This window comes from Belonocnema kinseyi, chromosome 5 (genome assembly GCF_010883055.1).
Source record: "Belonocnema kinseyi isolate 2016_QV_RU_SX_M_011 chromosome 5, B_treatae_v1, whole genome shotgun sequence".
Taxonomy (NCBI): domain Eukaryota; kingdom Metazoa; phylum Arthropoda; class Insecta; order Hymenoptera; family Cynipidae; genus Belonocnema; species Belonocnema kinseyi.
In genome coordinates, this window is record NC_046661.1 from 69,833,351 (window position 1) to 69,861,223 (window position 27,873).

The 27,873-nt window shown below is 35.3% G+C and overlaps 1 protein-coding gene across 1 annotated transcript in view; it reads right to left on the reverse strand.

Moving 5' to 3' along the window:
* LOC117173133 (nephrin-like) overlaps positions 1–27,873 on the reverse strand; it is a 1,314,621-nt gene that overhangs the window by 375,909 nt on the left and 910,839 nt on the right. The window contains exons 8-9 of the mRNA XM_033361530.1: positions 17,808–17,952; positions 2,273–2,403 (exon numbers count right to left, since the gene is read on the reverse strand). Of these exons, the coding sequence (XP_033217421.1) occupies positions 2,273–2,403; positions 17,808–17,952 (276 nt within the window). The remainder of the gene's footprint in view (positions 1–2,272; positions 2,404–17,807; positions 17,953–27,873) is intronic.

The following is a 27,873-nucleotide window of genomic DNA, read 5'->3' on the forward strand; positions in this document are numbered from 1 at the left end:
CGCCAATTAGCACAAATGGTAAGTTCCGACAGTGCCTACAAGTGTGCCTACTGGCCGCTAGATGGCAATACCGGTTTCATATGTATACACCTGGTATATGTTGACTGTGAATGGTTGTGTAATAGAGACTGTGTGCAAATCATTACCTAATTTTTATTTTACAAGCACGTATAGTTCATAAGTCTAGTCTATTTCATAAGTCTAGTTCCTTTTACTGTCATAAACATCTAGTTTCATGCAAATTCAACAGATTGTAATTATCTAGTATCATGTACTAATAATTGATCGTGTCTAGTCAACTTCAGTCTGATTACGTCGTCATTCAAATTTACCTTTAGTTCCTTTTTTAAAGTTTTAAGCTCCAGCATTTCAAAAACCAGTGTGTACTCTGTACCATGTATGTCATGCAAAAAGAAAATTAAGAACGACTCAGGATACAAAGTGTAGAACAAAAACAATAAGCTTGTCTCGTGCTCTGTTTCTCTGAAAAGTGTCAATCCCAAGAAACTTAAAGAAAAGGGTACGCACCATAGAAGGACAGAATACTTCAAATAGCTATCAATAATAAGTTCCACGAAAACTAATAAGCTGTAAAATTAACCCGTGGTTTATGGTACTTTCAGAAATACTTATATTGCTTCTAATAGCAATACACTTGGTCTTGACTCTGATGCTGACAGCAGTTTAATGGCAGCTGATTAGTTCAACAAATTGATATCTGCAATTAAGGCCTGCAACTTCAATATTAAGATACTTCAGCATAATAATGATCAGGTATGCAATGATTTGAATACCATTAGAGAAAAAGACAATGCCTTTTCGAATTAAAACATCAAGTGGAGTTAAAGATTCAGAAGCTCGAGGCTGTCACAAAGACGTATATTGAATACAAAAATCAGATATCAGCACTATTCAGTTCAGAGACTATGGGTAACAGAGGCTCGTCAATGTAGAGATAGCCTTATAATGTCTGGACTACCTGAGAAGGAGGTGGAAGCCTGGCAAAGTTCTATTGTGCTCAATCTCCACAACTTTGAACGTCAAACTGTCTCCAACTGAAATCTTAATTTTTCAGCGTATATATCTTAAACTCCACCCTGAGGTTTAAACGGTTCAACAATAAATGTTGGAGCTGTGGCAGGGTCGTGAACTTTGAAAAATGCTGGTACACAATCCTTAAAACATCCAAAATTTGTTGTAGTACGATTTTCGAAAAACCGACCAAGGGTACTTTTTGATTTTAGTAAGGCTTACGATATGGTCCCCCCTACAGTTTTATTTTACGTATTAGAAGATCTGGGCTTTTAGATTTCTGTTCTGCAATGGCTGGCATCATATCTCTGTGATCGACGACAGTCTGTGGTGGGATTGAGTGTAAAAAGATCACATTGGGGCCTAATAGGCACAGGTTTCGACAGGGATCTATGCTTGGATCTCTGTTGTTCATTTTCTATACCAATAACGTAAAAGATGTCATCAACCACTGTAAATATATGCATTTTGTTGCCGATTTCCAAATTTGTTTCCAAATCAAGTGAGTCGACTATTTTATCTATTCCATTAAGATGCGAAAGCGATATTTCATTGAGTGGAGGGTGACGCGTCTAATCTTGATCTCAAGAAAACTAGTGCCTTAGTGATTTAAGTCCTCGGATAATGAAACCTATTCTCCGGTCAAAGTAAAGGACGCGATCATTCTCTTCTTTACTAAAGCTGGAAATCTTGGATTCATTATCACGAGTACATTTAACTGTTAAGGTAAGAAGAAAGTTGATATCCTCTCTTATGTTGCCTCATTTTGATTATTGTTATGCTGTAAATATATTTTTAACACATCTAAAGTGACTGCTACCCTGAGGAAATTAATAAAAAGATAGCGTCATGTTGAAATGGATACCGAAGTTAAAAATTGGTTTTCTAAACTAAAAGAAGCGTTGAAGAAAGTCATGGTTTTATATTGCAGTCACTAGAAGTGAATTTGAAAGACTAGGATGACGATTTTAGATGTAAATCGGGAAGTTAACTTTGTATTGCAGATAATAAACATTGTCGAGAGCAAGTAGAAATTATATAGACTTTGACTCAGGGATGATTCTAAGACGCAAATAAATTTAATCGCAGTTATTTAAAATATTATATAAATTAGAGAAGGAAGGATTGGCCACCAAGCTAGTCCATGTGGACACCGAAGATATAACCTTGTAATTAGAAAGCGTGAAATTATGCATGAATGATGTTTAAAAACTTTGCCAATATATTCTCACAAACTTACATTATGGATCCAAGAGAGCTTTGACCATGGCGGGTTTGCTTTAATGTGGCACTCGAAGTAGACGTCATCTCCTTCCTTGATATCTTCGGGGCTCAAAGTCGAGCCTAGGCTCAAAGAGACACTAGGAGGATCTGCGATAAGAAAAAAGGGATTTTTATTACCTTTATTGTGTATAGCATAGTTATTATAAAATAATATAAAACGTTGAACTCAATAGGTTCAAATTTTATTCATTCTAAATGAATCAGAAGGAGGATCTATTTGAGAAATGATTAAGAGTACTATATGTAAAAATAAAGATATAACTTGTAAAAGTATCAACATAATGCTTTCGCATTAACCTGTTACTCAGAATGCGGATGCAGTTGTTTTAAATAAGTTCAAATAATAATTTATAAATATAAAAAATAATTTTAATATATAAATTAATAACTCAGGCACATAATACAATAACAGTGGCATCGATTCTGAATCAGCGCAAATAAAGTGAGCACAAATAATGTGAGATTCTAGTCTGAACCACTGCATTTGTAGATGCTAACATCGCAGAGCTAGGATATCGCTGGGATATCGGAATTCCCACTTTCTAGGATATCTTATCATATGTACACAAGATATCATTGGAATATTCTACAACTGCAGTAAAAATGTTAATTTTTAAGAAATAAAACGCTGACACTATGAAAATTGTACGTTATATAATTCTAAATCAGTAGCGCTAATCATTCTTTTGTATTGGATCGGGAGAAAGCATGCAGTGTCCTTCACCCTCCTAGTAGCCATGTAAGGCTATGCCAGAGCTGGTGCTACATGAAAAAGCTGAAATTTACATAAACGTAATGAAGCTCGTTTGATGTTTTTAAGAATATACAGGGAACTTCATACTTCATAGGATGCTTATATCAACTAAGGGTACAGTATTTTTTATTCACTTTTATTGATTCTTTCCACATATATATTTTTAGGTTCTCACGTATCTGAATCGCCGTTATTCGCAGAAGATCGGCTTACATTAGCCTGAGAATTTTTCAAGGGGAGCGGAAAACCGCAGAAAACCCAAACTTTTAAGCTCAACTGATTACTGGCAGATAACTTTGAACATTAACAGCGAAAGCACAGCTGAGCGAGAATCAATAAGTTCCACATATCCGAGCGCCACCTGTGTTCATTCTTGCATGACGAACGAGATCTTGAACAGTTGAGAATGTACTATATTGTACTATTGTACAATTGTACTATTGTAGTATTGTACTATGATGTGCTATAATGAACGATACACTCCGTTAGTGCTGCGCCGCACAGTAGCGTGAAATCGGAAGACGAGGTTCAAAATGACATTTAGAACGAAATGATGCACCAATTTTAGATTTTTTTTACTTCCAGACTACATTTGTCAGAAAATGGTTAGAGTATATTTTTTATTTTTTTTGTTCATTCAATTTTTATTTTAATGCAAACAGCGAAAAAACGTTAGCTTGCATATTTAATTGTCATAAACAAATTGTATTAATAAATACTTGACATCAGGGATTATTCGTATTGAAAGTATATTTCTGAAATAGCCTGCTTTCATCGTTAGGATGATACGTCGACATCAGAATTGAAGAATTAAAGTTATTTGCTTATTTTATAAACAAAGTATATAAACAAATGCACGTTCTCGCTATTCTTAGGCGAAAAGAAAACGTTTTTTTAGCCACCTATAAATATTTGCTCATTTTATAAACAAATTATACCTCCTCTATTGGACTCGTGAGTACTTCTACTCCTTATGACAGGGAATTAAATTTCCCTGCATAATGAGAAGAATAGTTAGTATCTGGTCGTGGTGAGGAGGCCTAAGAAATCCCGCGGATAACAACCACCTGGAACCCACAATGAGGATGTCCCTTATGGGTTGGAATTGATGGTTAGTAGGGTGGAAGTATCAGTGTGAATTCGACTAAGCAGCGAAGACCGAGTAGCACTTGGTCCCCAAAACAGCTCCCTTAGCCATGAAGTGAACTACCGTGTCGAGGGCTGAATGTCATTAGGGAATAGTGACTCAAACGGTGTCCTGGGTTGGCGGGCAACCTCTTAGCGTAAAAGTGCCTTATCCTTACAAGCGGGGCACTCTGGCAACGGACCTTGTTTTTCTTCAGCTACTCGTGGGAAAAAAATAAATTTCGTAAATGAAAATAGAAATAATAATACTGAAACGCATAAGTAAGTGACTTTAATGACACCTGTCGCAAACACTCCATCTTCTCCCGAGAAGATGGAAATCAGTGAAGGTGATAAATCACCTTCGAGTCAGCAGGGGGCTGATGCAGTCCTTAGTACCTCGAGCGATACGGCTGGAGGTGAGGCTTTAAATAGCCACAGCTCAGAAGCCAAAGCCACTGAGAACGATGGGACTGCAGAAGGCCCCAAGAAAGGGGAATATAGTACTGCTTCCAGAAGAATGTACCACCGCCAGCAACTTAAGTTGCAGAGCGAGGCAGCTCCTAAGCTAGAGACTCCAAAACCGTCTCGGTCTGATGGCAGTACTCCAAAGAAGGACAGGGAAAGTAAGAGGGGTAAGGTCGGAAATCCAGGTGGCTCTTACAGTCTCACCCTTCAAAGCCACCTGAAAATAAGATAGAGGTATAAGAGTGATGTGCTGACCGTCGTCTGCGCGTATGATGTGCCCAGGACATGGCTCATCGAAGCAGTTGGCGGTTTAACACCTTGCGAAGGTGCGGGATTCAAGGTAATTCATTCCAAGGACCATCCGAAGCCTGTCAAACCCATTGTTTCGATACAAGGCAGTTCTGAAGAACCTGAATCCACCCTTAAGAGAATAAATATCCAGAAACCCACATTAAAGGTGGAAGACTGGACTATACTCGACGTGAAGAGAGGCATAAAATCAAACCAGTTGATCTTAAGAGTGGACCCTTCAGTCGTCGAGCACGTAGAGAAGCTCGAGTGCAAACCTTATCTGGGGATGAGAAGGATCCCTATAAAGATCCTGTCTAAGCACAAAAATGCTACGGGGGTGGCGGAAGAGCAGCCGCCTTCGGAACAGTCGAAGGGTGGTGCTGCTTCATAATGAAAAGCTATATATTTGGAGGTGGATATTTGGATGAAATGCTTCATATTTGGATTTCCTCCAAATAAATCTTCACCACTGTAAAGCTGCATCTACTATCCTAAGCAGACGTACCACAATGAAACAAACGGCTTTTGCACTAATACAAGAACATTAGTGCTACAAGGTGGAGGTGAAAGGCATAACCAAGAAATACGGCTCTATTGTATATAATAGATCAGAGGGAAGCCCCCAGACAGACATATAGGTTAGCAGGGATGTCGACTTTGTCTGCTTACTGAGGTTCAGTACTAGAGATCTGGTAGTAATTAAAGTTGAACATCAAAGAAGAGGAAAGCGACAACCTATAGTAATTTGTTCAGCATACCTTCCATTTGACTCTTTATTTTCGCCTCCATCAGAGGAACTAAGACGCTTGGTGGACCATTGCGATTCGAAAGGATGGTCGCTGGTCATTGGATGTGATGCAAACGCGCATTATTCGATATGGAGCAGTAAGAACACCAACAGTAGAGGTGAGTACTTTTTAGATTACCTTTTAATTACCGATTTGACTATATTAAATCACGGATGTACACCAAGTTTTGTGACAGCTAGATGTCAGAAGGTTATTGACATCAATTTTGCTCAGTATCTATTAGCGAAGCTTTCGTTGATTGATACGTGTTTCCTGAGACATGCCTGTAATATCACAGACATATCTTTTTTTCGATGACAGCTGACATATCTGATTCAATTAGGCATAGGAATCCAAGAGCGAACAACTGGGATGGGTATAGGGTAGATCTCGGAGAGGCCTTGGCAAGTATACCCTGAAGGATTAGGTCAATTCATCTGTTGGAATTTGCTGTGGATATAATAGAAAAATCAATACAAAAATCGTATAAGGATAACTGTCCTCTTCCAGTTAGGAAACCAGATAAGGATGCCTCTTGGTGGACTAGTAAACTTCGGACTCTGAAAAGAGAAACTAGAAGACTTTTTAATAGAGCTATGAAAACTGGTAAATAGGAGTTATATAAGGCTAGTGTAAGAAAATACACTATAGAGATATAATCAGCTAAAAGATTCTCATGGCAAGGGCATTGTCAGGGCATTCAAAATGTACTTGACAGGCTAAACTCCACAGAATCTTGAAGAAAAATCCAGTATGTGAATTGAAGGCATTAACACTGCCAATAGGGGACATGACAGAATCGGCTAGCGAAATCCTATAACACCTCATGAAGGTGCACTTTTCTGGTTCCGGATAATGGGTATCGGTCGGAGGAACAGGCTGTCAGGCTGAATTCCACTGATCGCGCTGATTAGATGGCCAATGGGAATGATTGGAGAATAGCGAGCAGGATTGTCACATAAACGGTATTTTTCCGGCGTTGATCCAAGAGGGTTTCGATGTACTAATAAGACCGTTATGTAACATTTTTGAGGCGTGCATATCTATGGGATATACACCTATGGTATGGAGGAAAGTCAAAGCGTTTTTTTTTTTACCAAAGCCGGTAAGGGACTCGTACTATGAGGCTAAGTCATTCAGATTGATTAGTCTAACTTCCTTTATGTTGAAAACATTAGAAAAGTTAGTAGATTTTCAGTTGAAGGAGGAAATCTTACCAGACAGGCTTCTTTATAATAATCAATTTGCCTCGCAGAAAGGTAAGTGCACTATTGACGTACTTCATGCATGTACCTATCGTGTTCAAAAAGCAGGACGAGAAGGGGAAGTAGCGATAGCAGCGTTTTTGGACATAGAGGTTGCTTTCAGTAACAACCCAATGAATTCTATAGTCAATTCTGCGGAAGATCATGGTATAGGTTTCACAGGAAAAAGGTGGCTGCGTTCTATTCTATGCGATAGGATTGTCCAATCTTCGCTACACGGGAGGAGCGTGAGAGCGAAGATTAAAAATAGGATGTCTACATAGAGGAGTGTTGTCATCTACACTATAGGCAGTTTCCATTGACGATTTAATAAGAAGGTTAAATGAGTTAGGCTTCTACACACAGGGATATGTAGATGACATTATTATCTGAATAACAGAAAAGCATGAAGGGACTGTAGTCGAGCTTAAACGAAATGCTCTCAACATTGTTGAGGGTTTGTTCAAAGAACATCGCTTATCTGTTAGCCCAGATAAAAATGAAACTTTGATTTTTACGAGATGTAGGATACTACTCGATGTCGTGAGTCCTAGGTTCTATGGCAGGAAATACGAATTCTTCACATCAGCTAAGTATTTAGATGTGATTTTCGATCCTAAATCAACCTGGAAACTACATGTTGATGCGATAGTTAAAAAGACCAGAGTAGCCTTCTGGGCTTGCAGAGGCGGAATTGGAAAAAGTTCGGGATTAAAGCCCAAGGTAGTGTACTGGTTATATAGGGTAATTATTAGACCAATTATAACCTATGCCTTATTGATCTGGGTGCCGTGATCCAGTCCGGTAAGTTCCAGGAACCAGCTGGAGAGCCTGCAAAGAGTATTTTGCCTGGGAGTTACTGGATCAATGAGAACTACTCCCACGGCCGCATTGGAGACTATTCTAGATATACCACCGCTGCACGTTCTGATTAGGCAGAGGGCTGCAGCGGAGTCCTACTGACTCTCACTGAAAGGGAGTCATAGTAGTATCGACAAAATTAACCTGCATAATTCAATAAAGAACGTGATGGCAAGTGATGAAATCCTATGCATGCGCTCTGATTACATGCTGAAAGAATACTCATTCATTAAGCCATTCAAAATGGTATCTCTCAAAAGGAAAGATTGGGATGATGAGCAAAAGAGAAATAATTCATTCACTACGGGAGGACTCGTTTGGTATAAAGACTGTTTAAGAGATCCCCTAGGGTCTGGAGCAGGAATATTTTGGATAAAACCTAGTGCTGACATAAAAATCGCACTAAGAAAATTTTTTATAGTATTCCAAGCTGAAATCCTAGCCATTAAGGCCTGTCTTGAGAAGATTCGTAAGCGGGGTTAAATCAATCACCACGCTAACATATGCTATGACAGTCAGGCTGCATTGAAGGCCTGATTATCAGAGGATTTACATCCCGACTTGTCTGGAGATGTCTCCAAGAACTTCTCGAACTGTCTAGTAAAAACTGGGTCAAGCTGATTTGGGTTTCCGGACATGAGAACATTGTGGGCAATGAAAGAGCAGATATTCTTTAAAAAAGGGACTACGAGGATCCTTAATGGACCTGAACCATACTGCGGAATATCGTATACTTCATCTAGGCACGACATTGAAAGGTAGCTCCTGATGGAGCATGCGGAATATTGAAGGGTGGCTAAGGGTATGGTAGACTCGAAAAAGTTTATCAAAGAACCATGCTTAGGAAAATCTAAGAAAATCCTAAACATAGAAAGAGAGCAGCTGAAAGTAGTGCTGGAAATGCTATGTGCTTGTCGGCCTCAGAGTGAAGCATTTTGGTAGTCACTTCTGCGAACCAGAGGATTTCGAAGAAATCTCCTATTCCGCGATATGTGCATGTATGGAGCAAACTGGCCTCGTTAGAGAGACATAGATTTTAAAGGGTAAAGTACAATAGGTTACACTAGTTGACCTCAGTGCTGTGGGCTTGAATGATCCTGACTATCTAATAATAATAAACAAATTGTGTAAACAAATGCACATTTTGGGCGTTTTTAAGCGAGAGGAAATCGTTTTTCTGCTGACCTGGCTGAAATTATATTTCCAATGATTTTTTTTAAATTTTGCAACCTATCAATATTTTTTTCTTTTACGAACAATTCATATAAACAAATTCACATTTTGAGCGTTTTCAAGCGGAAAAAACAGGTTTTTTCTGGCCTTGCTGAAATTATATTGCCAATGATGTTTTCTTAACACATTTTTGCCACGCATTAATATTTGCTTACTTTATAAGCAAATTATATCAACAAATGTACATTTTCGGCGTTCTCAAGCGAAAAGAAATAGTTTTTTCCTCTGAACTTGCTGAAATTATATGCCAATTATATTGTATGACAAACTTTTTGCCACCCATAAATATTTTTTCATTTTAGAAACTCATGCTAAAAAAGCACTCTGATTCTTCTACTTATTGTAACATATAGAATGTATATTTATTCATTTAAATTGCTCATAAATTTGATACAGTGTGTTGTTCGGCAAAATTTCATTTAAAAAACATTGCCATAAAGGGCTGAAGAACTCATAGTATAATAGCACTCTGATTTGAGAGGCAAGGGGACAAACGATAAAAAAGCACTCCGATTCTCCTACTTACGGTAATATATAGAACGTGTATTTGTGGATTTAAATTGCTTATAAATTTTATAAATTGTACTGTTTGACGAGAGTTTCTTGTAAAAAACATTTCCATAAACGGCTGTAAAACTCATGGTAATATAGCACTCTGATTCGTCAGAGGCAAGGGGACTCACGCTAAAAATACATCCCGATTCTTCTACTTATTGTAAGATACACATCAGAAAAAAGTGTTTAGAATTATGCCGAAATCAATATTATTTTGATATGCAATAAATATAATACAGATTTGAAGAGAATTTTGATCGGCCGGAGTGAACGGTCGACTTTTAAGTTCATAATGATCTCATTAAGGATTATGTATGCAGTGTATAGAATATATATTTCTTAATTTAAACTGCTTATAAATTTTATAGATTGTATTGTTTGGCAAGAGTTTATGTAAAAAACATTGCCATAAACGGCTGAAAAACTTATGGTAATATAGCACTCTGATTCATGAGACGCAAGGGTACTCATGCTAACGAAGCACCCCAATTCTTCTACTTATTGTAATATATAGAATGCGCATTTGTTGATTTCAATTGCTTATAAATTTTATAAATTGTATTGTTCGTCAAGAGTTTATGTAAAAAATTGCCATAAACGGCTGCAACACTCTTGGTAATATAGCACTTTGATTCGTGAGAGGCAAGGGGACTCACGATAAAAAAGCATCCCAATTCTTCTGCTTATTGTAATATATAGAATGTGTATTTGTTCATTTAAATTGTTTCTAAATTATATAAACTCTATTGTTCCTCAATCGTTAATGTAGAGAACATTGCTAACCTAATTTCAACAAGACTACCAGAAAGAAAATTGTTTTTCTGCTTATAAATGCCTATAATGTGCATTTGTTTACCTAATTTGTTTTTAAGGTAAATAAATTGTGAGGCATAACAAAATTTTATCGAAGCAAATCACTGTCAATATAGTCTAAGAAATAATAAAAGAAAAACTATTTCTTTTTGCCTATAAATATCTGCCATGTACATTTGTTTATAAAAGAAACGATTGGCGATGCTTGGCAACATTTTTCTATAGATCATCATTGGCCATATAACTTATACGTGAATTTTTGAAATAATTTGTTTATAAAATAAGCAAATAATAATTCATGGTGAATTTTTTTCAGAAAACATCATTGGCAATATGATTTCAGCAAGGTCAGAAGAAAAAACGGTTTCTTCTAGCTTAAAATCTCCCAAAATGTGCATTTAATTATATAATATTATTTATTAAATAAACAAATATTAATAGCTTGAAAATTTCTTTTCCGAAACATCATTGGCAATATTGTTTCAGCAAAGTCAGAAGAAAAAACGATTTCTCTTCGCTTAAGAACGGCAAAATGTGCATTGGTTTATATAATTTGTTTATAAAATAAACAAATATTGATAAGTGGCAAACATTTCTTTAGAAGACATCATTGGCAATATAATTGCAACAAGGTCAGAAGAAAAAAAGGTTTCTTCTCGCCGAGAAACTGACGAAATGTGCATTTGTTTATATACTTTGGTAATAAAACAAGCAAATAATATATAATCTTAAATTTTAAAGTCCGCGTGTTATTCTATCGATGAAAGCAAGTGATTTAAGGGCAGAAATATAATTTGAAGACGTATAACCCCTAATGTCGAGTATTCATTAATACAATTTGTTTATAAACATTAACTATGCAAGTCAACAATTTTTTTTATCTTGCGTATACCCATGTGCATTAATTTCAAGTGACGAGAAATATAAGAGAAGTGTCATCTTGAAGATAAAATATGAAATAAAAAAATCTACTCTCACCAATTTTTGAAAAATTCAGTCCTGAATTTTTCAACAACAAAATCTAAAATCGGTCCATAATGCGTTTTAAATGTAATTTTAAACCTCAGTTTTCGATAATAAAGTAAAAGTTTATTTAAAAATGGTGAGCGCCCAAAGTTTGACCGGTACGGATAGATACGGAGAGAGAAAGAGAGAGAGAGCATTTGCTTAAATACCTGTCCGACAATAATGATAATTTTCTACCCATGTTGATCCTCTATAGGCTCGCTAATTCGATATTCCGTAAAAGAGGGAGAAACTACTTAATGAAATGTATCCCTAAAATAGGGGGTAATGTCCTTTATTAATATTGTCTACTGTAGCCAAGCTCTCTGAGAGACTTGTTTGTACGAGAATGGAATTCTCAGTAGAACAAAGAAGAGTAAGTACGTCCAATGATTTCTACGGTGCACAAGTTTTTATTTAGCATGGCGTCCTGTACGCTGCTTTGCTCTTCGACGGGAAGTACTTCTTGTATTGAAAGGTGTTGTGAGGGTGGCTGTCTTCAGGGTACCGTTATTTCTCCTATACTGCTTAACATCCTCATGACGAGATTCACGCATAGGCTCTCAAATTGAGGTGAAATCGGCAAACTTTGCGGATGATTTCACCATATAATTCAGTACATGGACTTGACGAAGGCTGAATCTATGTTACTTGTCTCGTTTCAGATAGTAATGGACTGTAGCAAAAATAATCGCCTCTAGCAAAAAGTAGAATTTCCGTGAATTTCTCATAGACATTGGCCAGAGTTGTAGTTTCTTTCAAGATTCAATTAATATTCTGGAGATTAGTCTCGATATGAAGCTAATATGAAAGTCCAAAATTTCCAATATTACTAGTAAGGTTCACAATGCGTTGAAGATCTTAAAGGCTCTCAGCAGAATGACCTAGAGAGTGGACCCAGCACTAATCTTATCGGCCTATATAAGATTTGTTAAAGTCTCTTTGTAGTAGAATACGCAATTTTTTAAATCTGCTAGTAGTCTGTGGGAGGGGAACGATTTTTCCTTTGTCATTATGAAAGAGATTATGTCGACATAGCGCTTCATCTTTCGAAACATTGTCTACAGGGGTTGTTCTCTTGATTCCTGTGCTAAGACTTTTTTACTATAATTGCTTTTGGTTTTAGGGCAAGAAAATTAACATATGTAACACTACTGTAGGTTATGAATTCCCTAATAGTGAAAAATCTTATAATACCATTGAGGTATTCTGCACAATAAACTTTCCTGAGGCTAGGATATGTTATTCGGTTCTGTCACTGAGAATTCCGAAGGGTCGGGTTGAGCCTGTTCTCCATTTCGATCTGCAGAGTTAAACTCTATGCTGCTTGTATGATATTCAGAATTATTGTAAAAACAAAATTTCCCTGTCGTAAATTTTTCTATTCACAATTAGTTATACAGAGTAAGTCGGATTGGGTATCAAATAGCAAGCCTTCATACGTGGTCTGTTAGATTAAGGAATAAATTGTGGTATCTAAACTCGGGGACATAACAGTTGGCATTGTGTGGGTTGTGTTTTCCTGTTGTATCACTGGGATTGAGAGTGCAGACTACCTATTTAAAATGAGGGTCCTTATAGCAGGTACAGTATAGTTCGATGCCTCAAACGGCAGCACGGTCAACCTGCCATGGTTCAGGAAGGTGGCACTGCAACGTAGATAAAAGATCGTATCTACTAGACTGCATACTGGATATTTCTGCACATATCAATATTTGGTCTACCACCTTCATTGAGGGTAAGCGATTTTAGTGCAATTGATTTAGGATTAACCGTGCTCCGGAAACTTACGAATATTCTTATGAAATCCGTGAAAAAGTGCGACTATATTCCTCACAATGCTAGTGTTCCATGTTTCCCTAACCCTGTTTCGTGATCTCCTATATAAACATTTCTTTATTAAACGCATCTCGTTATATTTTTCTAGCATGACTACAGACTCCAGGGCACTAAATCGGGCTTTTCTCATGTACACTGGAACGAACTACCGGGAAGACCGCGGTTTCATTTGAATTTTCTTGTTTAAGTGCAATGGTTCATGAAGCCCTCGCTGTGGATAGCGTACTCGCAGACAGCGATAATACTTCTTCCTTTCTATTTCTTTAGGATGCAACTTTCATAAACATCTAAGTGAAACTTACTCTGTTCCTTACTCTATTACATTGTGGATGGTCGTATGTTTGGCATCAGACTAATATAAGATCAGAAGAATAAAAATTTGTATTGCTTGCGTGTGATTGACTGCTACCTAAAGTATTACTAATTTGTAAAATGAAACTGAAAGCCAATTAGAGATTGGAAGGACAATATTAGGTACAACCTAATGTCTCGACATCTCAAGAGGATAATATTTTAAACGAAATACTCAAACTTAAGATTTATAGAATATATTTCTTAAATAATAGGTCACCACAGTTAAATTGCCATCCAACAGAATAAACTTACACTATATAATGATGTGAAGAGGTTAAACTCACAAAAAGCTAGTAACTATAAGTTTGAAACAATAATGAACCCTATAAGACATTGTAATATACAGATATTTGTAAAAACCTGAATACATATCACTTATCTATATAAAGGAAAACGAAATTTAACAAGGAGATAAATAAATTTTCACCTACTTTTTGTTCCAGCATCGATTTTCTCCTTTATAATTTTAACTAAATTTATCGAAATTTAATATGACTGTGAATACACCTTTCTAAGGGTCAGTGCAAAAATCTGGATTTAAATGAATTAGCTTTTCCATAAAAAATGACCCAATGTGATAAGAATGCTAAGGAACAGGTTTTTGCCCACTTTTTACGACTGTGTCCATTGGCTTCTTTACAATTTTTACTGAAATTCTCTGAAATTGAATGACATAAAATAGACCTTTCTCAAGATTTGTTAAAAAATCTGGACCTAAATTGATTAGCCTTCCCGCTAAACTGACCCGTAAGATTAATAAATTTCGTGTAAAAATCTAGACCATAATTAATTAGTCTGTCCACTAAAAAGAACGCCAACAGTTTTCGACACCTTTCTTTCTGCTAAATCGATTTCCTCCACACTTTCTACTAAAGCTTAATATGACAATGAATACACCTTTTTCAAGGACTTTCAAAAATTCTGGATTTATTCTTTAAAAGATAAAAAAACTTTGATTTATTGACTTGTGGAAAGGAATATAAGAGTACATAATTTTGAGTTCGGAATTGAAGATATTTGAATGATAGTGTGCAAATGTAAGTCAAGTGTCCTTACTGATAGTTATATTATTTTCTTAATTCAAATTGGTCAATTCTCCGAACTATTGCATTTGTGCATAATCAGTATTTAGTCTATCATGTGTCATATCAAATATACGTGTATTGTAGTAAAAATGTTAAACGAGGAAATCGCTTGCATCATTAAAAATTGGAACTATAGAATATATTTCTTCTAATAATGTAGGGGCGGAGGTAAAGCAGAATAAGGAAGTAGTGAAAGCGCTGTACTGGAACGCAGCAGGAGTAATGCATAAATATGAGAATTTCTGGATGTATGGCCAGGGATTTGATGTTGTGGGTCTGGAACAGACTCAGGTAGCGAGAAAGGAATGAGAACGAATAGATGCAAGTCTGCCATTAAGATTGTGGGTAAAAGGGAAAGACGGCGGACGGCAAGGTGGGGAAAAGTCTCGGTGGGGTAGAGCGGTCTTGACGAGGGAGGTGATAGAGAAATATCAGTAGCTGCTAGGAAAGATGATAAGATGATAGAACGTGAAAGAGAAAGGGTTTGTGAAAGATAAGGTATTCTGAAGGGAGAAAGGAAAGAGAAGGAAAGTGCTAAGAGAGGGAATGTAAAAAAATGAAAAGGAAGATGAGAATAAAGTACAGGAAGTGAAAATAAAAAACTGCTAAGAATGAAAAGTACGCAGACATGTGGGAGCAGTTCCGGTCGATGTGCTAAAATAAAGAGCAGGAAAGGAAGAAGCAGCTGAAGGAGGAGTTAAAAAGTTTAAGGATCATGAGGGACGTATGGAAAATAATGAATAGGTTTAAGAGGCGTAGAGTGAAGATAAGTGACAAGGTAAGGTGTGAGGAGTGGAGGACGTGGAGGGAGTTTTTTAAAGAATAGTTTTAGGGCTCACATTCAAGGAAGAGGGGTGAAAAGAGTAGAAACATGGAATCTTGCAGGCAAGTGTGATAATGCATAATCCTGCCTGCCCTGGTGAAAGACCTTTTGATTCTGAAAAATGTCTCCTTATATCCGGAACTTTAGTACACATTTTTATAGAAACATATAGTAAATTATACAAAAATGATCTATCGAATTCAGTAATAATAGTTCAGCCAATGAATATGAAAAACGAAAGGTTCAAACTGATGGAAAAGGCGATAAAAATAATAAGTACATGCAACGTAAACTACGACTCAAGACAGATTTATATGTAGAACATTTTCGATAAGCTTCAACTTATAGTAACAAGATTTCACAAAGATTTGAGATTTCACAACGATTTGAAAACCTTTCAAAGCTTTTCTTAACTTAAAATGAAATTATCCCAGTAAAAGTTACATAAAAATATATTCTGGGAGTCAAATTAGTCCACTAGTTTAAAAAAAAGACAATGTCGTTCTTGGAGAGCTTATAATATGAAAGTTCTGGAACCAATCTAGGCGGAAATATTATATATAGGTTATGTATAAAACTTCGCACTACATATTAACTATATATAATTTTTTACTGTGAATTAAAAGAAATAAAAAAGAATTAATTTAATGAAAGGGAAAGTTATAATTATGTTATAATTTGTATAGCTCTTCTTAATTCTTATTACATACAAAGTTCACATAGTCTGCCAAAAAATGAAATTGTCCAAAATATTATAATGACTTTAATTTTAATAATATAATTGAGATAGAAAATTCGTAGTCATTCTTAATGAGGTTATAGCTGCATTTACGTTTTTAGTTAATGCGTTATAAGTACATAACAAAAGCTACTAACCTCCTTATTAATATGTCCATGCTATCCCGTGTTATATTGTATTAACTGTAATTACTTTAATATTTCAGAAAATTTTATTTTCATAAGTATATATTAGAAAATATTATAAAAAAGTCTTCGGAAATATATTCTTTGTTCAATTTTAGTTAATTTAACTATTTATAGTACTTCGATATACCCAATCACTTGATTGATTTTTGAGTCTCGCTACAGTCTGCGCGCAATTCGCCTAAAGGATAGCGACTTAAGACATTAATAACTTCTTAAATATAAATTCAATTTGGCTATAATTTTCCAGAAAACTTCTTTAAACTGTAGTTAACAACTCTCTTGCAGGAAGTTTTTTGTTGTTTAAAATTGGCTCCATGAACGAAACACTAGAAGTTAGAGAAGTCCAATGTGCGCCGAAAATCAGAAAAAGGGAATACAATTTAAAAATTTTTTTAATTCCTTTCACTCTATTAGACAAAGTCAGACTGAGCATGAATTGAAGTAAAAACGAATTAAAATCGATTTCCCCCCAAAAGGTCAGTTTGTTGGTATTAATTAAAAAACTAAAAAAGTGCCAACTTTTTGTCGAGGGAAAAAGATGCGGAATGAAAGTCTATAAGTAGATATACCTTTCAAACATTAAAAAACTTGCATTTGTTTGAAAACCTCCACTGCTCGAAGGCAAACGGAAATGCATAGATGCGTTCAATGAGATAACATAAGATCGAGCGTACCTCCATCCTTTGTTAACACATTACTTTTATACATGATAGAAAATTTTAAGATTTAATTTAGGCAAACAATTTGTTTCATTAAAATTTTTCAAGATTAAAACAAAAAATATGTCTCTTATTCAAAAAGTAGTCATGAGAATATTGCTTCATCATTTCATGGTGAGAAAATTTTCTTCTGAACATTTTTTATATCTTGCATAAATTTTCTTGAAACTGAAATGTTTTATTAAAAAAAAATGATGTTCGATGGATAAAACTAGAACCTTTTTTCAAAAATGGCTAGTCAAGGAACTTGTCCTTTATTTGCATACGTTAGCAATGTGTGCCTAAGATTAATATAATTTGATCAATCTTTCAAAAGTGATAGCCAGACGTACAGACGTGCACATATACAGAAATACAGACATGAAGACAGGAATATGGATAGCCAGCCAGCCAGCCAACTTAATAAAAATTTTATTTTTCTGACTAATACCTTCTTAAAAGTAAAAAATGCAAAAAGAGGGTAAAGTATTATAACGTAGTAAATTTCTTCTATTCTGTTATTTTCCGTAGGTTATCGGTAGTCATTCGTTCCACCATGCTAAGATTCTACGTGCACGGCGATAAAAATAAAGTAAAAGGAAACGTAGGAGAATATGGAATTACTCACACACAACATCAATCTTCCAAGACGTCTCCAGGTAAAGTCCAGTCACGTTTGGATTTTCTGCCCTGCAAGTCACCGATTTCCCATCGTCTTCCTCCCCTGGTACGAATGCCACCCTGCTAATCGTACGATTCTCACTTTTTTCTTCCTACAAGTCAAACAAAAATGGAACCAGATAATAATGACTTTGTTTATATTAAATATCAAATTTAGTAGTGGAGATAATATGACGAAAATATACATTTATGAATACGGGTGGAGTGATACATGAAGAGCTTCCTTTTTTCAATGGATTTCATATTCCAAGACTCAAATAAAAATTTACTTAAAAAAGTATTCAACGTTGATTCCTTTTGAATCCACGCAGCAAATATTTTGCCTTAAAACCTAGAAATAAGAAAATTTCATACATATAAAAGTCTCTTTAATTCTTCAACTAGCCGACACTTGGTTCCACTTCCGTATACTTATACTGAAAAAAAATTTGCCCCAATAATAACTCCATACAATAATATTCTACCAAATAATCTATGGGGGATTAGGAATATTCAAAATTTTATTGATTTTAAGAAAGAATCTAGGGAATATCGCTATTAGTACCTGTCGCGTCACCAGTTCGCTTCGTCCGTTTTATCCACATCAATCACGTTATGTATTCGATTGCACCAAACTTGATTGAAACAAAGACTATTTGAAACAAAGGAATGGAATATGACTATATTTCTCCTGAGCTTTAAACTGATCAATCATTGGCAAAGGTTGACGTTCGCTTGTCACCTTTTTTGTAGCTCATTCTGAACCATTCTGTTTAGATTATTACATTTTCCTAGCACGAAACGATAAAGAAAATGCTTAATCAATTTCTAAAATTGCTAAAATTTAATGCATTATTAAAAAAGAATTCTGCAGTTTAGTGTCTCTATTTGAGATTTTTTTATTTAAGATGGAAAAGAAAGAAATTTTTTCCTGAATAATTTTATGCAAAATGATCACGAAAACAGACTTTCCAACTTACTTTGCGGGTTATTAGAGACAAAACTAACCAATGAAAAAAGAGAGAGAAAAAGGGAAAAACTCAACAAATCCAACAACTCACTTTTTCCTTTCTCCGTACTTTTTGTGCTGAAAACCAACATGTTTCGAAGCCAATTAAGGTTCCATTATCAGAGATTATTTATAGGAAAACTAAAAGGTCTGATAAATCCATTTTAATGTTTGTTAAAACTAAACTTAATATCTGCAATTAAAAACAGATATATGCACGTATAATATATACATTTACATTTTTAAAGAGGTCACTATATTTAATTTTGCATTCATTAGTGAAGAAAATGACAAACATATCAAAATTATTGTTTATAAGAATACAAAAAGCAATAATTTTAACCAAAAAGGACAACTTTTTAGCTGATCTTAATTTTTGTTTTGTTAGCTTAATAAACACCCTAATATTTTTAACAGGCTCTCACAAAATAGCAATGATATTTTGATAGTGACATTCAATTACAGAATGAGTTAGATTGTGCTAAGAAACATGGAATGTCTTTTGCACGTTTTTTTTATCTGACCGATATTTTATATTTAAAAAAACACACAAACAAGTTTTGCAACAAGTTTTCCTTTACCCGGTTGTAGCTGACATTTATTACAATTTCCAAATTTTGTTCTGTCATCATCCTGAAGAAACCATAGAGGGACAATTTTTTTCTTAGACTGTTTTCTGTATCTCGAATAGTATAATAAAAATTTTTAAAATAATTGAAACGAAAAGACATCGTTAAAGATCTACTGGTATTGAAAATATTAACCGATTTTTTCGATTTTCTCGCAAAAATATACCGAATATGATGAAGCCTATTTAAATCCGATTAATAAATATTTATCATAATTTGCATTTTTCTGAACTGACTTCAATCTCGTTTCAATCGAAATATTTCGATATATTTCTCTGTTTAACTCCCCATCGTTAGAACATTAGCGCCGATCGAGCGGACGGATTTTTTTCCTGGCGCGACCTTCCCACTGTTAAAAGATTGGAGTCAGTTGAGAAAAAGATAAATTTTCTAAAATATTTATTAGTCGAATTTTAATACTCTGCATTAACTTTGTTATATTTTTACGAGAAAATCAAAAAAAGGTTGAAAAAATCGGTTAATATTTCCAATCCCAGTTGATCTTTAACGATGTTTCTTTCGTACGGAAAATAGTCTTAAAAAAATTGTTGCCTCTATGGTTTCCTTAACAGAATGAGAAAACGAAGTGTCAAAATTGTAATTAATGTCAAATACAACCGGGTTCAAAGAAAACTTATTGCCAAACGTGTTTGTGGTTCTTTTATACAAACTATGTGTCAGATGTAAAAATGTGCAAAAAAAGTTTTATGCGTCTTAGCAAAATATATCTAATTCTGAAGACAAAACTGCAAAACACTCATAAACAATGTCTAAAATTGGTTACTACAATATGCTTTTTTTGCCAAAAATAAGAGACAGAAAATAAGCACAGGACAAAAAGTGTTGATTTTAATAAGACCTGGCTCTCAGAGTCAGCAATTTTCGGATGTATTTGATAAAAAGCACAAAACACTTTTGAAATTTCTAATTAAACCGCCGCGTGCAAGAAGCAGCTCGACGCTTGAACATTCTTAAAAGAATTGTCCGCGCGTGTCAAAAATAGAAAACTTTTAAATTCAAAAGTCAATTAAAAAGAAAGAAAATGTATAATTGTAGAGAATAAGGAAATAAAACTTTTTCCTGTTAGAATTTTTTTAACGTTTATTTTTAATAATAAAATCAAAATATCAAATAAAAGTTACTCTCTCACAGCAACGCGTGATATTTCGTATAAATGATGAAAATCGCTTATTGTTTAATAATATTTAATTGCAAAATGAGATAAGTCGATTATTGTGTTTTTTGGTTTCCCCGGTAAAAATTATCTAGGTAACTTCGATTTTCAAACAACTTCCAATCACTGATTTGTTCAAAAATGTTAAATAAAGTTTTTTGGAAAATCTCATACGGATTCGTTAGAAATTGACTAAAATATTTATATTTGGAAAAGTACTCGACGTCTGCCTGCGCGAAAAGGCCTGACGGAGCAGTCTTCACGACGTATTAGTTAACAGCGCTGACAGACGTCGAGTACTTTTTTCGAATATAAATGTGTCAGTCACTTTCTAACGAATCGATGTGAGATTTTCTAAAAAACTTCTCTTAACATTTTTGAACAAATTACTTACTGGAAGTTGTTTGAGACTGGAACCGGAAGTTGTTTGAACCGGCAAAACCAAGAAAACACGATTATCGACTTACCTCGTTTTGCAATTAAATATTATTAAACAATAAGCGATTTTTGACTTTTCCATGAATTCTTAGATATCGCCCTAGGATTATGAATATGTCCTATAAATGTGAACTCATTTCAATAATATTTAGACGAGTTAGAAAGATTTAAGTTTTAAAACTTAATTAAATCATAGAGAAACTTTTATTAAGTATTTTTATTTTATTATTAAAAATAAACGTTTGACAAAAAAAAATTTAATAGGAAAAAATTTCATTTCCTTATTCTCGAAAACTCTAATTTTTTAAATGACTTTTTGATTTTCGTAATGTTATATTTTTAAGACGCGCGGGAAATACTTTTACGTGTGTTCGAGCGTTGGGCTAGTTCTTGCACCCAGCGGCTAAATTTCCCATAGTATTTTCCAGCACTTTTAGTAAAACCTCATTGCCTGCAGTCATTTTTTCAATAAACTTTGTTTTTAATTTTCAATATGGAAATCGACTCAATTGAATCTTGTCACCGCTTCTTCAAGTCCAGCTCAAAGCAATTTATATTTAATTGTTTTTATATTTTTTAAATATAAAAAAGGAATTTTATTAAAAAAAGGACATGCTGTATTTATAAGTAAAAGTTGGGCGAATGGAGTATTAGAAATTTGAAATATTTACAAGCAGGCTCCCACCGACAAGAAATTTCATTAAATTTTCCGATTTGTAGGTTTTTAGGAATTACGTTTGCTGACCTTAACATCCGTCAATAGGGTTAATGCAATTTATAATTTTTTGAAGATAAAAATTAATTGTTATTTCCAAAATATTTTTTTAAGTCGATCCAGAAAGAAATTTTGAACATTCATTTTGAAAAGGCTCGGAATCATTGACTTTTCCAAACTCTCTATCAATATTCAGTTTGCAATTAATAATTTGAAAAATGGTTTACTTTAAAGGGGGAAAGGTGAGGAAGTTGACTGCACTAATTACAGAATTACCAGTTTGTAAAATACATATAATGTGCAGATCAGATATTTATTTTGAGACAGATTACAGAAGAGATTCTGAGATAAGACCAAACAGTTTTCTGTGCCTTCATTTATCTGGAAAGTCTTCAACAATTTATATAGAGTTAAACGTTGGGAAATGCTGAAAGAGTGTAGAGTCAATGGTTGAATTTTAAAAGCAATAAAAGCAATATATGAAGGTAGGGAGCGGCCTCTAATGTAGCGCAACTTCTAGGGTGGGCACTCGTGCTTGAGGAAATTGATTCATTCTGAAACAACTTCGGATACGTAATTGAATCTATTTAAATATTTAATGCTGACTGGAAAAAAAATATACCGACTAAAATAATTTTTTTATTTTTATCCTAAAAATTTTAGTCAGCTCATTTTATGATGTGCTGTAGTTATCATTGAAGCGGGACAAAATTAGAGAAAAATAAAGTATTTTGCTGTGTACTTTTATATTTTTTTGTCTTATCTATATTTTCATTTTTTTGGATGCTCAAGTACTTTAATTTTGAGGAACATTAATTAAATTCGGCATAAAACGAATTTACTTATATACTATCTGTAGGCAACTATTCTAGAGCCTTGCCTGCACATTGCCTGTAGCCAAAATAATAATGGAATGAATAGATATTGCATGATTCACATTCCTTCATATGTTCTTTACTTTATGTCTTAACTCGCTATACGTGTGGATCTTGGTTGTATAGGCTAACTGCCAATTTTGGTTGAGTGGACAAGCAAGGTCGATGATGTAGGCTCTTCCACCTTTTCACTTGATGATGTCACGATGTGACGATTCACACATGACCTGATGATGTCAGGTCGATTGGTCTGGATGTAATGATCCGTTTGAATAGTAATATCCCAACATAAGATGTAATCTTCGCTTTTTAAAACGACATTGGAATGTATCTACAGAAAGTCATCCATTTTTTCAAGAGTCCTAGCTTTAGGGCAAGTTTTTAATGAATTATGCCCGCTACATCATTATATCTGTGCGTATAGTCTCTCTAAACCATCACGCGACAGCCATCAATAATGTGCTCGATAGATTCGTTGACATATCCAAATAATCGACACTGGGCAACCATGTGTCGATGTAACATGTGTTTGCGATAATTCGTGGTGCTGACAATCTTGTCCTGTATCGCAATGATGAATCCTTTAGAGTTGGTGCTGTAAAGCGCAACATTTCGTTTCCTGTTAAAATAGTCTCGCAACTATATAACTTGTGAATCACACAGTTTTGTGACATCTACAACGCCCCTAACCCTTATATATCGTAGTAGAACTACCCTTACAATTGCTGAATTTTTATGTAGCATTTGGTGCTTCGTCACTTCTACGCGGATGATTCTCCTTAACTTTTTAAGGTCGGTATTAGAACATTTGATGAGTCCGAAGGTGTACGTGAGGACAGGGATGGCATATGCGTTAATAGCCCTTATTTTGTTTTTTCCGAGTTGAGAAAACCCTTTATAATCAATCTGAGTCTTGCAGTGGAGCCAGTCGTTAGGCTTGTCTTAACTATCGTATGTTGAATACCTTTAGATTCAAGAATACGCAGATATTAAAATAATTCGCCAGCAGCCATTGCCTCAATGTAATTTTCGAACTCGTTCTCTAACTTTGTGATCCCTAATCCACTTCTGACTAAATGCACTGTTCTGCATTTGTCTAGTCAGAACACCATGTGGATATCATTGGAATATTGCTTTGTGACATGGATCACTAGCTGCACTTTCTGTTCTGAACTAGCGTACATCTTCAAGTCATCCATGTAAAAAGGATGGGTCACATGATGACCATTCCCACTATCATGAATTCTGAACCCATGAGACATCCTATTCAGTGTTTTGCTCAATGGGTTCAATGCTGAACAGAATCATAGTTCACTGAAGGTGTATCCTTGAAACATACACTTCGTAAAGCGTATTGACCTAGTCATCCTTGATTTTCGATGATCAAAATACTTGATTCTTGTACAACAGAGCCTCACCGCATGAATTAGAAAGTCAATAATGCGTGGGCAGATTTCGTACAGTTTTAAAACTTCAAGCAAATTGCCATGCGACAACAGGAAAAATGGCAACATTGTAACAGCATCTATAGTGACTAAACCTTTACAGCCTCGTGAGTTTTTACATCAGTTACCTCTGCTTGACCGTATGACGCGGCTTCCTCAAATTAATGTTCATTGCCGTCGTGTATCCACGCCAAATGAACTTGTTGTTTAGTCTCCGTTTTTCGTTCTTCTGTGATGCGTAGATTATTCCTGATGTTCTTTACCTTAGCGATAAGATCTCTCAGTGTGACTTTCCGTATATTAGGATACTTTTCAGCAAATTTCATTTTTAAATTGTATCCGTTTTTCATTTTCGTTTCAAACTTCGCACTTTCGTAATAGAGACGCACCAATTCCTCTTTCAGTGTAGGTATCCCACTTGATGCTCTGCGACAGTATTTCTGTCAAGGTGTCTAGCTCCAAATAGCTATCGCTACCCAAAGCATCCTCAGCAGGCACAGTTAATGTTCCCCAGCTTATCGATTGTCGCAGATATTCTTGCTGGCTCGCAGCTTATCATCGTCACTGTCCCGCATGCTGTGGCTCCGGGGGCGCGCCGATGATCCTCGGGAAGCGACAATCATTTCAAGAATCTAATATACTCTTAATTTTTAATTTATGGTTGTTCGTGTTGTTCTTAGTACCTCTCCTTTTCGTTATAAGCCCATCTGGCATGGGAAACGCTGTCAGTATCAGTTCTGCCGCCAAAATAGCCGTCAAAGTCAAGAGAGAAAAACTCAAGTCCTACAGCGACACCAAAGCGAGAATACCTTCAGTATTATTATTTTCATATTGGCCGATCTTCCATCCCACAAATACTCATGACCTGGTATTTCGCTGACAAACACAATTGCGACAAGTGATTAATAGGTTCGTTGGTGTCAGTCATTGTTTCGGAACTCTATAGTATATTCTGCTTGCGCATTCGCCATAATACGCGAGTGTATAGACCAGAGAGCCCGTCCATAGGGATCCGGCAATCACACTGAAAAGCCCTATAGGGATCAAACATTCAACCTGGAGAGCCCGTTTATAGGGTTCAACGTTCATCCTGGAGAAACCGTATATAGGGATCCAACATTCATAATGTGAGCCCGTTTGCAGGGATCCAAACATTCACCCTAGAGAGCCCTACAGGAAATTAACATTCATACTGAATTGCCTATTAATAGAAATCCATCTTTCTCATAAACGGTAGTTCCAATGCGAACGACTAAGACCAACGATTTAAACTATTTATTTTACGCATAAGGCGAGAGACAAACACAACTTAACGCAAATACACGAACATACATATTCAACTAAAGGAAATAAGAAAAGAAAAATCAATAATTAAAAGTCCACAATTAAAAGTCAAGATATAAAAGTGTGATTATCAGAGTCATTTACCGTGCATGTGGGATGGGCATAGAAGGCGATTTCATCAGCTATTACTGTTTACACCCAGGAAACTTCGGACTATGAGGCATGTTTTTAGAAATATCGACTTCTGCATTAGATGTAGCGAATTTTAAGCTTCGAGCTCTTCCAAGACTTGTGCACACCTCGTGTGAACGTTCCCAGTGGAGGAGATCACAACCAAGTGGATGTTGGCCTTCTTCACCCTCCACAGGGTCAGGATATTCTGTTTCAACTCCGAGTATGTTTAAACCTTCTTAGTATATCGGAGCCTTATATTATTGTTAAGAGGGACAGTGATGTCTACTATTGTCACATGTTGAGCACGTCTGTCTAACCTAAGGACATCTGGACGATTCTGTATTACTAAATGGTCAGTCAGAATAGTCTTGTCCCAGTAAAGAACATGATCTTTATTATGTAATACTTCAACTGGGTTATATTTGTAGTAAGGCTTAAATCTCTCTGGTAAACCATTGTTTGGGACCATTTTTGGTGAACGATGCAAGCAACATCATTACGTCCGTAGGTGTATTCTTTCAAGGCAAGCATCGTACAACCGTCATTGATGTGCTTGATGTTCTCATTGGTAGGCGTGACTCACTCGGTGGGAAAGGGGGTATAGCATTTTTCGATTGATCTAGAATTCTCGTGATATTTATTTAAATAACTCGTTTGTTCGGCAACACTGCTCTGACCCAGGTTGCTGATCAATATCTCTAGTAGTCACCCCGAGTGAAGAACCTCACAAAATCGACATGTGAAGCTCCCCATTTGGGTCCATTAGTATCCAAGGTCTTGTGTTTCAGGCGTTATTCACTCTCCTGGCACTCCTTTTTTAAATTCTATGTCGCCATATCTTACCTTATTACACTTGTTTTGTTAGTCGTTCCTCTTTCATAATGTCAACATGTCCGAACCACCTTAACTGATTTCTTTCCTATATGTAAACTAGTTTCTCTTCTGGATCACATTCTTTTAGGATCATTATAAGGATTATCTTGTAACTAACTTTGTCTATCAGAGTTTCCCGCATATAATGAGCAACAGTTTCATATAAATCGCATAAAGTTTAATCTAATTCTTTTCTTGATATATAAAGATATCGCTACGTATAACACAGTCAGTATAAATATAGAATTATGTATTTCCATTTCAACCTTATTTGATAAAATGTTACTTCTGCGAATGGGCCCTGCTCTACCAATAACCTTTTTACCCTTCTGAATGCGCCTTTATAACTGCTCATATATCTTTCTGTCATTAGTAAATTTTCTACCAAGATATACGCACTCATCAACCTGTTCTATTCCATGCAATTCATGCTTGTTTTTAGATTTTTCAACATTCTTTGCCAGTCTTCATTTGATTCTCTATAACAATCTTACCCGTTGCGAACGCTAACCCACGTAACCTGACTGCTTCAAAATGTACACCTTATTCGCCAAAGAGTGACATTCTTATACGTTTGGTCAATAATATTATAAACAGATATAAAAGCATAACACATCCCTGTCTAACACCTTGCATAATATCGAAACAGTCACTCATTTTCCCATGTTCCCTTACACTCGTTTTGCTATCCGCATATATTGTTTGTATTGCTTGTAAAAGCCATTCTTTGACTCTGTCTCATTTAAGGACTTCCCAAAGTTTCCTAACCGTTTCTTTTGTTATTTTAATTACCCTAAGAAAAAGTATTTTTAGTATATTTTACTTACGGTACTTAAAAAGCTGATCCCTCTGTAATTATTGCAGTTGCTTCTATCACCCTTTCTTTTGTATATTCGTATGATAATTGATTTTTACCAATCATCTGGGACTTCTTCCATCTCGATACATAAATTTATCATTTCCCACAGTCTATGTGGTATGTTCTATCCACCGTATTTAAGCATTTCAGCGATAATACTGTCTACACCGACAGGCTTACCGTTTTTTAAATTCTTAATTATATCCCTAACCACAGTGAAAAACACTTTCTCAATTGAGTTTTCTAACACATCGTGATCTACATGGCAGTTATGGTGCCCTACAGCTTAATCTACGAATATACCTCTAAAATAGTTTCTCAAAGCGTCTAGTATCCCGTCTGCATCGTATAGCATTTAACCTAACTATATTTCTCACGTTGAAAAATTCTGTACTTTAACTTCCCTTTATTTGTTTATAAAGCAGTTTTTTACTTCTTTCAAAGTCGTTTTATATTTTCTATTGTTCTTCTACTCTAATTTTCTCTTCACTTTTCTTAACTAGTTGTTTGCGTATCCTTTTTTTGTGACTTAAATAATAAATTGTTTCCCATATAAAAA